Consider the following 12519-nt stretch of genomic DNA (forward strand, 5'->3'; position numbering starts at 1 on the left):
TGCATTAAAAAAAGCTGTGACAGATACTGACAGGTAAAAAAATAAGAGACATGTTTTTCAATAACGAAAAGCAAGTTTTTAAATTTAGATTTTGATAAAAACGTAAAGTTTTTCAATTTCGGTATAATACCTTTTTTTCAATAAACTATTCCATATTGTAAACTTCATAACTTACAAACTGAGACATTTTCAAATCTATTTCCTTAATTGGTTTAGATGTTGGTTGGAAGCACACCCCCCCCCCCCCGCCTGAAGGCCTCCAAAAAGGGGCGTCAAGGATGGTTACTTTAAAATTTGGGAAGGGCATTCCGACCACGCAGTCAATCAACTTCCTAAAATCAGCTCAGCTTACTGACATTAAAAAAACTTTTTAATAAGTAGAAGTGTAAAAATGCAAAAATAGCACACTCTCGCCGTTGGAAAATGGGAAATATGTCAAGAGACGGAAAAATTAACTAAAATAAGTTGACCTCGCATAGCTAGTTGAGCTGACTGCCTCACTCAATCACAGCACAGCCGGTCGCCCAGCTGGCCGGCCGGCGAGGCAAAGGCAGCACCGCATCGGTGTCCTTTCCAGGTGAACTATCTCAAAAAGTTTGCATTAAGTATCAGTTTTGTGAAATGCAATAACTTTAAATAAGTACAGTAAATGTGAAAACGGAATATGAAAATACAAAATAGCACACACTCACCATTAAAATATGTAAAGTGACGGAAAAATCAGCTCAAATTTGCAAGTTGTAAGTTAAATGAACACGGCTCGCCGGCGGTATCGGATTATTCTCGTTGCAAGGGAACTCGCATTATTTTCTATCAAAATAGCTCAAAATGCACTGAAATGTCAATTTTTCTGTCGAGAATGTATTGAAGAAACATGGATTATGCGGGAAAATACTTTTGAAGTAAAGTTTGAAATTTTATTTCATGAAATTTTGAAGAAGAATTCAAGTGGTCGAGTTGTCCGATTCAGAGCCAACCCTGGACAACTCGACCGGGACGAGTTGTCCAGGGCAGCGGGTCGGGCTGTCCAGGGTCGGGCTGTCTGGTGGTCGGGCTGTCCGGACCCCGTTTACATCGTACGGTACGGCCTCTGACCGACCCAGATAGATACGGAAAGTACGGGTATTGTGTGCGGACCACCGGGACGCGACCCCGGATCGGACTCGACGGCGGCGAAGCGTTTGGGGCGATTGTTGAGTTGAGCAACGGCAAACATGCCGTGAAGTTTCCCAATCTGGACCATATAACCAACGTTAGGTAGGACTACGCATTGCTCCTAATAATATTTCATTATTTGAAGTTTAACCTTAGACCTGCTTTGTGTTGTATTGCCTGCTTAGGCAGATGATAGCCGGGGAAATTCAAATTGGACCGTAAATCGTAATTCATGTTTGGACTGGAGTGGTAGAATTCTATAACTTTTAACTTACGTAAGAGATGAGAGGCGATTTTGAGGTTCACGTTTATTTTTATTTTGGGCAGCATTGTTTGACAGAAGGTCCACTCGATTCATATTCACATATGGTACAGTACCGCTGGTGCTACATTAAATTTTCTTCCGATACATTAAATTTTCTTGAATTGTATTGCATAGTGTTTTGTAATTTGATTAACGTTGACTATTGTCATGATTGTGTAGGCCTAGTACTAGTAGGGCCTAGTGCTATTGTTTTGTAAATCAAAGAAATTATCTGCTCAAGTTTGATAAAAAAAAAAGTTTTAATAAAGTAAAATAAAAAGGCAAATTTAGACCCTGTCTCTGTAACCCTCTAGTCTAAATGTAGATGGACGAAATGGTATTATTAGACTAAATAAACATAGACCATGTGATGAGTGGACGAGTTGGCAATAGATCTACTAAGGCTATAGGCCTAGTAGTAGATCGATGTAGATGAATCAGCATTTTACCATGAAGGGGGCATGCACAGTGTAAACCATGCTCATTTAGTTATTGCTCAATCATACACAAAAGAACACTTGTAATTTTATATAATATAATGTTAGTAAAATCCTCGGTTTTACTTTTAGGCACTCATTCAAGGAGCAAGGTTATATGATTAGAAAGCCGGCAACCGTCTGTTTCAAGGAGTCTTTAACATTTTTAATGTTTTTTTAATTTCACCTCGTACTCAGAGGGCTCGCAATTGTGCAGGGGCTCATTGATATTAGTCTTTATCATAAAAATATATAAAAAGAACTGGACCAAATTCTATTTTGGCCTGATATGCACCAAACAGGAAAAAATAAACATAAAAGAAAAAAAAATGGTGATTTACTTCGGCTGTCACGCAACTCCCACTTCCCCAACCGCGTAGCCAGGATTTAATTTTTGAGGGGGCGGTAAGTACGCAAAGCGTGCCAACACTTACAAAGTGCGCAAAGTTTTTGATATCTCGTCAAATTCAAATCAAAAGAAGGCATCTCTAGTACCCTTATCAACTCGAATATTGACTTGCTATGATTAAAACAAAATTGTTTTCGAAAGAAATTATGAGTGCCCCCAAAATTGGTAAAGATTGAAGAATTTGAAGTAATTCCTCTTACTGCGCAAAGCGTAGAAGCTTATAAAGTTTCATGAAAATAAAGAACAGAAATGATTATGCCTACCTTGGTCACATCAGATTTGGTTGTAAAAAGTGTATCCACATTAAATTTCTTTAACTCAAGTCGCATAACAGAGTAGACAGGAATAACCGTCGTTTCTGGGGATTTATTCAAGAATTTCTGACATTTTACTATAATCCCCATTCACCGACAGTAAAGTGTCCGTGTGGGCTCCCATTTGTTATAACACCAGCACTTTTGTCCAACCAGAGTCCAAAGTTCGGGGTTATATAACACATCGAGGTTACAATCTAAGGATGTGTAAACTACAAATTGAAAATATTTAATTATTCAATTTTAAAGTAGTACTTTAAACGATATAGATCAAAATGCATGAAAATTATACTTTACCGATGTTTAGTTGGGAAAAGCACAGCTAAATCGATCCAAATTAAGGCAGCTAAACTATGAAATATTTACAAACGAACGGAGAGGGCGTCAACAATTTACGAATGTGATATCGATATTGCATTCCACCAGCACACCTACAAGGCAACGATACGATACACTACACAAAGACAAACGATGACTGAAGCTTTTGGTCTAATAACAGAGTAGAAGACGAGTGTATACAGGAAGGAAATCGGCGCTATATTCCTTCCAGCGAATATAAAAAAAAATTCTCTGAAACTTTAACCTGTTCTAAATTTGATATTTCGTAGATTATAATGTAACTTGATTAAGAAGAAAAACGAGCTCAAAATGTGAAAGCTAGAAGAGGGACTTTTTCTTTTCCATGCTCGCGAAGCACGGAAACCTCTGTAATTTATTTTGGAAGAAAAATGTGTAATTGTAATATTATAGTAATATTAAGCACTTCCTTTTGATTAAGAAACTTCAGATATTTTCAAAATTTCAAATCAATGGCGCAAAACAAGACATGGATGTCCAGCGATATAGAATAAAGTATAATAGCGTACAAAAACTTTTGCATATAGCACGGGACAAATTTCCATTTTATTGCCTTCTTCTTAAACAGACTTATTTAGTGCAAACTTTTTTGATACATACTATATTATACAGTGAGTATCAAAAACAGTTAGCACTAAATAATGCTGTAAATAATATCCTGATTCCTGAACCTTTTCCTCATCTAAACATTGGTACAGATCTCTTCAAGCAAATGATGATATAACTGTCAAAAAATCTTTCTGCTTGAGTGAGCACCACTTACTTTTACAAAGTTTGTGCAAAAATGATTTGCACGGAGCTTGGAAATAGTTATGTCGATAAAAGTAGGCGTTAATCATAAGGAACACATGGACTTTAGCTAAGAAGATTGATTTGAAGATACCTTTTAGCTTTTTAGCTTGTTTCCTTGCCCAAAACACTTCATAGAGCATCATTGCCCCCCCCCCCCTATCCTTCCCCTCCCCACACACCGAGGCCATATCTGCTTCACACAGACTCTGTGATTCATATGAAATGGCTTAGGCTTGATTTTAGGTTTGTTAATCATTGTCAAGCTTTGGAAAAGAGTGGAGAAACAAGTATTTAAGTGAATATGAAATGTCCCACTTGAAATGATTACAACTTAGTAAAAGAATGCTGGGGATGTGTGAAATAAACTTTTGTTTACATTCATTTGTGTCCCCAGATCCAGCTGGCGCAAAAAAAAAGGTAAAGGTTGTGCTTACCTAGTGTTAAAATGTTAATTTGCATGGCAATGTTAATTTGCATGGCAAAGTCGTTACAAAATATTTAAATGTATCTGTTTTATTTCAATTCGCTAAAAATGCAAAGTAAGAAATGTATGAGAAATGTACCACGCGGTCAGTTTGTTTTCGCTTTTTTCCTTGACACACCGTAAAAATGAGAATTCCTGCGTTAACTGATTTCTGCGAGCTTTACAAAAATGTACAGTGCTTACTCAAGTATAACGTTACATTCTGTCAAAATATTAACTTTCATTTGATAGATGTGACCCAAACCCAAGAATAGGCCTATATGTATATGGGAAAATTATCCCCATATTTTATATTTTTCAATTCTCAGGACTTTTAAAAGTGTAAACTTTTTATTGATACACACTGTATAACAATTAGGCAATAATTTTTGTTGTGGGGGGGGTATATTAAAAAAATTTGCTCACTCTCTTTTTTTTTAATATGGAGGAAAAAAAAACAAGATACTGATATCATATATTTGATTACTCACCAAGTTGGATTCTGAAATAGTACATTTTTAAGTATCTTGATCAATAAATGTACAGTCAGTCTGGCTCACAGTCACATCCCACACCACGTTCTTGCTCAAAATAAGTTGCCAGCCTCTGGGAAAGGAAATTATTAATTTAAAGTTCTGTTTTAATTCTCTTTTCCCTTCTGAAATCTGTCTTGAAGATAGCCTCTTTAGGTCCATGCTTGATGAAACTGAACAAGAAGAATGACATCTGTACTCTCTCCATGTGGTGGTAATAATATGAGATGGAGCTGAGTATAGAACAACTGTACCCGTTTATTCTGGTAGCTGTATTCATCTTGGCACTTAACATCCTATTCTGCTGTTACCTCATGAAGTAAGTGCTTGAAATAGAAAAGGGTAATAAATTTGCCACTTGGTTGAAAATTTTCTATTTTGTCTAATCTCTCATAGGGCCCACTTCATACACCTTCATACAATTATGATAATGTTGCCATTATGGTAACTGCAATGGTCACATGGCTCAACATCCAGATCAAGGTTTTCATGGTAGTTATGGGAAATTAGTATTCAACTCGTTTTAACGTTTATTAAAAGCATGAGTCGCAGCTGAATTGGTCATGTACATGTAATGCAAAGTATAAACAGGACTCATTGCAAGCCTTTATGAAATGGGCCCATGGTGTTTTCTTCTGTAGTTTGTCTCCTGCTACTGGTTTGTCTCAGACCATTTTGTCTTATATCTTTGTCTGTCACCACTTCTATTTCATATAAGGTAAGACGCAGGCACAGATCCAACTGGATTAGACACATTGCGCAATAGTCCGCCTTTCTAAACTATTTTGTCTAACCCAGGTGAATCCATGCATTGGAAGATGAACTGTTAAGTGTTTATGGATCATATTTATTTGACAGAGTGCAAAATATGAAAAGTAGACAAAGGCCATGTTGGTATTACAATAGACGACCAACCTGATGGTTGGTTCAAATGAATATTGGACCAAATGATTATTGGACCAGATTTATAGTAGACCATGTTGGGCTTATACATGATTGGTGTTAGACGATCTTAGAATTAGACCAAGTGGATATTCATGCACAGGTATACCTTGGAAAGCAGATTGTAGTGAAGAATTAAGGTGGCTATTCTACAACCCCAAAGTCACAACCTGGATATTGTCACTCCTTTTTTCACACCTTATCCTGCTCCTCCAAGGCTATATCTATTCTAGTTCCTCTTCTTACATCCTTTTTTTTTCGAAATGGAACTATGTTCACAATACCAGGGCTTAGCACAACATAGGTATGCAATGGATAGCAAATAATTATGGAAGTACAGAATGCGCATGTCACATCATTCTTGATTGGCCATTGATGCCATGAAGCGATTGATCATTAACCTTAACATTACAGACCCCTGATGATTCTGCCATCATGAAGCTGATCTTTTATTTCTATTCAACACTATTTTAACAGGTTTGGAATGGTAAATGCAGGGATAATCTTTCTAAAAATATTTTACCCCCTCTTTCTTGATTTGTCCTATTTTTTCTTCATTTTTCTAGGTTGAGGAGAGAAGGCCAAATTGAGATGGGATATAGGGAGGTATGTGATATTATTATCAGCATTTATTGCGTTTTTGTGGGAAGTACTGTATCATGACACCAGACTTTGTGCAGAGCAATGTTAATCCCTGTCATACCTGCATATATTGGGCGCATGATGTGAACTTGTCCGGAAAATTTGACATGCAAAAAAGATAGGGTCATCACCCCAATTTACGGGGTGTGCAATAAAGGCATTTTATTGGGTGCACCATTATATTTTCAAAATTTACGGATTGTGCCTGTACATTCCGCCACCCCCCTCCCCCCCCCCCCCTTGGTCTGTGCCTCTATCTGAGGTCTCTTTGGTGCTTAGCAAATTTTGTTGTACCATAATACAATGGATTTACAGGCATTTCTATACAGATTGTACAGTTTAAAGAGAAATTCCAGTAGTTGCAGTAAACACTGATTTCATGAGAAAGTCTGTAAAACCAGGCTTAATTGTCAGAATATCATCGAGGATCTAGATCTGGTACAGTTACATAAACTGAACTTTGTGAAATCTTGAAATCTACGCTGAAAAATGTTCACACTGAAGATAACCAACACAGAAAGGCACACGTGGGACAGTGTATTATTATTGCTGGAATAAAGACCCGACGGAAGTGACCGAATCCGCGCTTATTTTGCTTATTTCTCAGCAATTACACAATTTCTTTCAAAATCCTTTGGCACATATTTTTTATTCATACAAACAAACGCTTGGGTGGTCATTATATAAGATTCTGTAAGAAGTCATTTTGAGATCGTTACCAATACTGGAATTTATCTTTAAGCAAACAAAGAAACTGGCAAGAAAATCAGATTGCTATTAAAACATGAAGATAATTATGATTTGCATTATACTTCTTATCTGCCTATTTCTATCTACACAATCTTACATTCTTTTTAATTAATCAAGAAATTGCAAATGAATTTTTAATTTGACAGTAAAGGGCATGCCTGGTAGAGAAAATTTTGATAATGGTACCGGTACCTCTTGACTCCCAAACAGTATGGATGGACTTTGATCAGTTATGAATTCAATGCATGCACCTGACTATAGCAAATGTTTATGACATTCCATTGAATGAAATAATAGCTTTGATCTCATCTGATCAATCAACAGAGAAGAAATGCACTGTGATAAAACTATAACTAGAAGACAAGACATTAGCCCCCCTCAAAATCATGGAATATCCTTGGAAAAGCATGCACAGTTATACATACCTATGAAATTATGGTGTTTACAAATTTAGTTATAACATGGTCATTCAAAAATTCATTCTAAAACTAAGTATGAAGAATCCAACTTTTCATGGTATATTTGATTTAAAGCCAATAGTTATATTTTTATGCAATAGGAGCCATATTTTGGGGTTTCTAGTATCATGTAGAAGCCCTTAAGTACATAAGATACATTTTCTTACATTTCATTTATTCTTTATTTGTAGGTTGGATACTCCATGAAGATGACTAATGATGTAAGTTATTTTTCCTTTCACATAGAAAAAGTAATTGCATATAAATCAAATATCCTGGGACCAAAGAAAGCGTGCAAGAAGCTATGCAAAATTAATATGCTTGAATCGCAACTGGTTCCTGTGTTTATATTGGATTGAATCTTTACCAAAACTTTGGTTGAATAACTTTAGGAAGTACAATTAGTCTCTCTTCCAGGAGTAAATGCATAAAACACATGGATATTACCACGCAATCGTACACACTTCCTTCCTGATATGGGTCAATGTTAGTGACTAGTGTTCGGTCTGTTGTCTGTAAGACTTTGTCTACAAAATCAAACTTTTATAAGTGAACTTTGAGTGTCAGGATTGCATGTACATGTATGGCTGTGACTAAATTCTGAGCTTAAGAGCATTGATAAATAGATACTGAAGGTTCCTGAACTTCCTGTCTGAATTTTAGATTATATTTCTGAAAATATGAATATCACTGATAATGATATTAATACTCGATATATGTCACGCTTTATGTAATTGTTTTCTGTTGAAACATTCCATACTATTAGTTCAGCTTTAGCACAGCTAAAATAATCAGGTGTTCACGCATTTAAGGAAATTCTTCAGAACTGTTCACTGCTCCTGGGTACAGAGTGGCAAATGCACATAAACATCTTCCAAGTGCTGTGGTGGAATTTTGAACCCACAAAAGTCTGGATCAGTATTTTGAATACTGCTGAAGTGAAATGTGTCACTGTTGAACAATATTTTAGTTTGTAGAACTTCTTGTATAAGTGACACAATTGATTTGATCAACCTAAAAGATATGAAAATCCATAGATATCATAAGTTTTCTTGATAGGAAATATGCATAATGCCTACATGTATTTGTAAACAAATAAAAAGCACCCTGAATTTTCAAGGATTGATGATACATCATATCTAGAAAATATTTTGACAAAAAAGTTGCATTTATTTAGATGTTGACTTTGCTGCTTTCCATAGTTGTGGTTAATTGGATCAGTCGCAACTCTTTTTAAGACAGGGCCCTGGACTAACATTTAGTTTCCTTCGTTTTTTTTTCACCTTTCAGACATGTGCTGTTTGTTTAGAAGAGTTCAAGCAAGGAGAACGAGTAGGACAGTGTCCATGCAAGCATAACTTTCATATCGGGTAAGTCTTCCCAAAACACCTTGTTAAAGGTCAGGAAAGTGTGTCGCTAAAGACCCAGGCTGGAGTTCAAAGTGAAGTTGACAAATGGAAACTCTTTAAGCTACAAACAAGGAGGTTTTATGCATATTCTCTGCTTGCCAGCTGGATATCATGCTTAAGAAAAATTTAGATTTTTATGGGTTTGACGATAAGCTTTTTTGAGCTTCTTAATCGCCTGAATTACGTGACATCACACTGTGTCAGGAGAGTTGGAACTCCATAGGTTTGTATGTATTAAGGATAGATATTTTTATGTCTAGATTATGAATTTGATTTTTGTTTCCAATTTGCAGAGAAAAATTGCTCTGACAATTCTGTGCTAAAATGGATGGAAACCTTTAACTGGTCACTTGTTTTGTTTTTGTTTTTTTTACTTTGACTCTTATTGGGCCTAAATTGCTATGTCAGGAAAAATTACATATAATCAGAATGCAGATAGAATTGGAAAGCTGTGCCAAGTAAATTGGAAAGAAAAGATATAATTCTATGTGATAGAAGTGAAGAAAATCAAATGCGTAATCTGAAAGCAATAAAATGTTACCCAGTTTTTCTGTGTACAGAGGTTCAAACCTATGATGTCAGGGATCTAAGGCATGTAAAAAGCACAATAAACCTCATTTTCGTAGCCCAATAATTGGAGCTATTCTTAAGCAAAATGGAAGTTGTGAAAAGGTATGAACCTTGCATTTCTGTGTTTTGCAGTTCAATTGATAAATGATTTGTCAACTTCACTTTCAGATTCTTTAATGTTGCTGTTTGACAAGTTATCGGATCTGAAAACTTTTCTTGATTTTGATTCTGTCTGTTATCCTGGTAATTGTCTGATAAAACATCTGACAAATCATTTCATGAAAACCTTCCCTAGGTCTGCCTCAAGAGCTAGTTGGTTTGAGCAAATGGAGAGAAATCAGAGAAGCAACATACTGAAAATTCTATCCAAATTCGATATCAAATGAGAGAGTTACTACATTTTGGAAATTTAATAATTTACTAGAAAGTTAAGGTAGTATGCAAGAGATGGAGTCAGTGATGACACACATAAATTTTTGTATTTTAATTTTGATACATTTAAATTTTTGGAGATTTGATAATTATTGTCATTTTTTGTGTATTAAGATCATTTGTGCTTTGTGTTGGTGAAGCGGACAATTAAAGATTTATAACATGGTTGCTGTAAATTTTGTGTTATAGAAAGGGGCTCTTTTCTCCCATATTTCATGATTCCAACCAAGGAGCTGTGTATAAGTGGACACCAGGGGCCTAAGAAAACTCAGGTTGTTTTTACCGGAGTTTTTACCGTGTCAAAATCAATGGCAGAAATCACACTAACCTTTGTTTCAGTTTTTACCAGAGTTTTCTCAGGTAAAAAGTTTTATGTAACAGGCTGCTGAAAGGTTTCATAATCATTTTTTTTGTACATTAAAAATGACTTTACACACAACTGGTGACCCTCTCTATGCTAAATGATATATCCCTATGTTCTGATGTAGCACCTAAGAAGATGTTCCAGTCTTGTCTCCACTCATTTGTAGAGTCATGTGTAACTTAAACTGCTTTATGAAACACCCACCCAGAGGGCTTCATTTCTTGAGTATGGTGCAATGAGAGCCAAAGTATCTGAAGCTGAGCTTGCAATTTACTCTCCAATTTGCTTCCAAAACCCCTTCAGGTTTTGCTTAGTGATATATGCAATTTATTCTTCAAGAATATTTGTAATGATTGAATACAATTTCCTCTCTTCCAGCTGTGTTTCAAGATGGCTTGACTCACACGAGACCTGTCCTATATGCCAGACCAGGGTCAGACAAAATAGAGTGACAGAGCGCACAAGACTGGTTTCCGTTCCAATTGATACATGATGTCCATGTGTCATTCTGGGTCTATCATGCTACCCGTACGACTGTGCAAAGGAAGCCTAAGGTTGGAACAAGTAGAGACAGGTTGAGTACTCTGTTAACATACTTCCATTGGTTATGAATTAATGGACTAGCCAGTAAGTCCTTCAACATTGCATGATTATTGGATTCTTCTGGAACCTATTGGACCATAATGGCCTTGGACCAGATGAGAGATGAGATCCGTAATCTGTAAATAACTTCATGGAGTGCCTGTAGATTGTTCGAGCCATCACATTGCAGCTGGGTTGATAAAGCACAAACTTTTATGGAGTGGTAGTGAATCATCAATCATGGAGAACCAACTTCTCACAAATACACCCTGAGGTGAGTGTTCCATGAAGCCTAATGCCAATGATATTCACTGACAAATGTGCTCTGAGCCAACCAATCAGATGCAAGGATTTCAGTAGCTTATAACAAATAGTCAGTAAAATGGCTATTTGTTGCATGAAATGCTCCACACACAGATGAGTTCTTGATGAGGCAGAAGAGACCATGTATGTTGAAGCCAGGAAAAGGGATTAATTTATCAATCATGTACTGTGAACCTTGAAATGTGAATTAAGAGGCTTCCCAATTGGTCATGTGACTCTCTGTGACCATTGCGATCACGTGCCATATATGTATATATATATTCACTTAGGGTTGCGGGGCCAATTGTGAAAGCCAATTTAGAATTATTTGAGTATATTTTGTCTAAATACCAAAGTAAAAATGTAGACAAATGTATATGATCTTATATGATTAAAAAAATAGTTAACCCCTATATTTTCATACTACAAGCTAAAGGTTAGATGTTGTTTGAAGGTTTGCATGGTGGCATGTACAATTGCTGATGTGGTTTACGGTACACCATGTGAAGTGTTATAGTTTCTGACAGGTTGACTGTCCGTCTTCAGGAGTGAAGACGGACAGTCAACCTGTCCGAAACGTCGAGTCTCTCTACTACTCATCATCTCTACTCGCCGACGCAAGCCAACATCTCCTCATCAGCTCTACTACTCAAGCTGTTCTCACTCAACATTCCTTCTGGTTTACAGTCCTTTTCAGGACTATTCTCAAGAAAGAATACTCTATTCTCAAATCTCCACTTTCTCGCCTATCCACTTCCTCTCTTCTTCTATCCACTGCTTCTATAACACTTCACATGTGGTAACCGTAAACCACATCAGCAAAAGCTAAAGGTTGTTTAGTTTGTAAAGGTGACACTTTGACTGCACTTTGTCAGCTAGACTGTAAATGGCTACATAATTATATTGCAGGTGGTCATTTTCAAACAAAAGTGGACATGGGGGTGAAAATTAAAACTTGCTAGAAATCATTAGGCTTCAATGTTTTTTGAAACTAGACATCTTAAAGTATATTTTTCCATTTCATTTACATAAAATTATTAATTATGTCTTGAGATACAGTGAATTTTATGCAAGGGAAATAATATGTTACAAAATGTTGATTTTTGCATTAAAATTCACATATTGCCTATCACAATATAAAATTTGTATTAGAAGCGCATTTGTTGGCAAGATACAAGCTGTGTATTGTATCTAACTCCTAAATAGCAAAAAAAAATCTGTGTTTTTCTGAAAAAAATTGGGTTTCGAAGTTTTCAAAACTGGT

The 12519-nt window shown here is 36.1% G+C and overlaps 1 protein-coding gene across 2 annotated transcripts; it reads left to right on the forward strand.

Moving 5' to 3' along the window:
• The first annotated feature begins 1073 nt into the window (after positions 1-1073).
• On the forward strand, positions 1074-12236 carry LOC121425242 (RING finger protein 24-like). 2 transcript variants are annotated; one of them, XM_041621260.1, is made up of 7 exons: positions 1074-1257; positions 4947-5122; positions 6312-6351; positions 7787-7816; positions 8886-8965; positions 10749-11691; positions 12087-12236. In XM_041621260.1, the coding sequence occupies exons 2-6, from the start codon at positions 5031-5033 to the stop codon at positions 10861-10863; spliced, it is 357 nt and encodes a 118-aa protein (XP_041477194.1). In that variant the 5' UTR covers positions 1074-1257; positions 4947-5030; the 3' UTR covers positions 10864-11691; positions 12087-12236. The 2 variants fall into 2 exon arrangements, with proteins under 2 accessions (XP_041477194.1, XP_041477195.1); XM_041621261.1 differs by having other exon boundaries at positions 4951-5122.
• The last annotated feature ends 283 nt before the right edge of the window (positions 12237-12519 follow it).

This window comes from Lytechinus variegatus, chromosome 12, assembly GCF_018143015.1.
Source record: "Lytechinus variegatus isolate NC3 chromosome 12, Lvar_3.0, whole genome shotgun sequence".
Taxonomy (NCBI): domain Eukaryota; kingdom Metazoa; phylum Echinodermata; class Echinoidea; order Temnopleuroida; family Toxopneustidae; genus Lytechinus; species Lytechinus variegatus.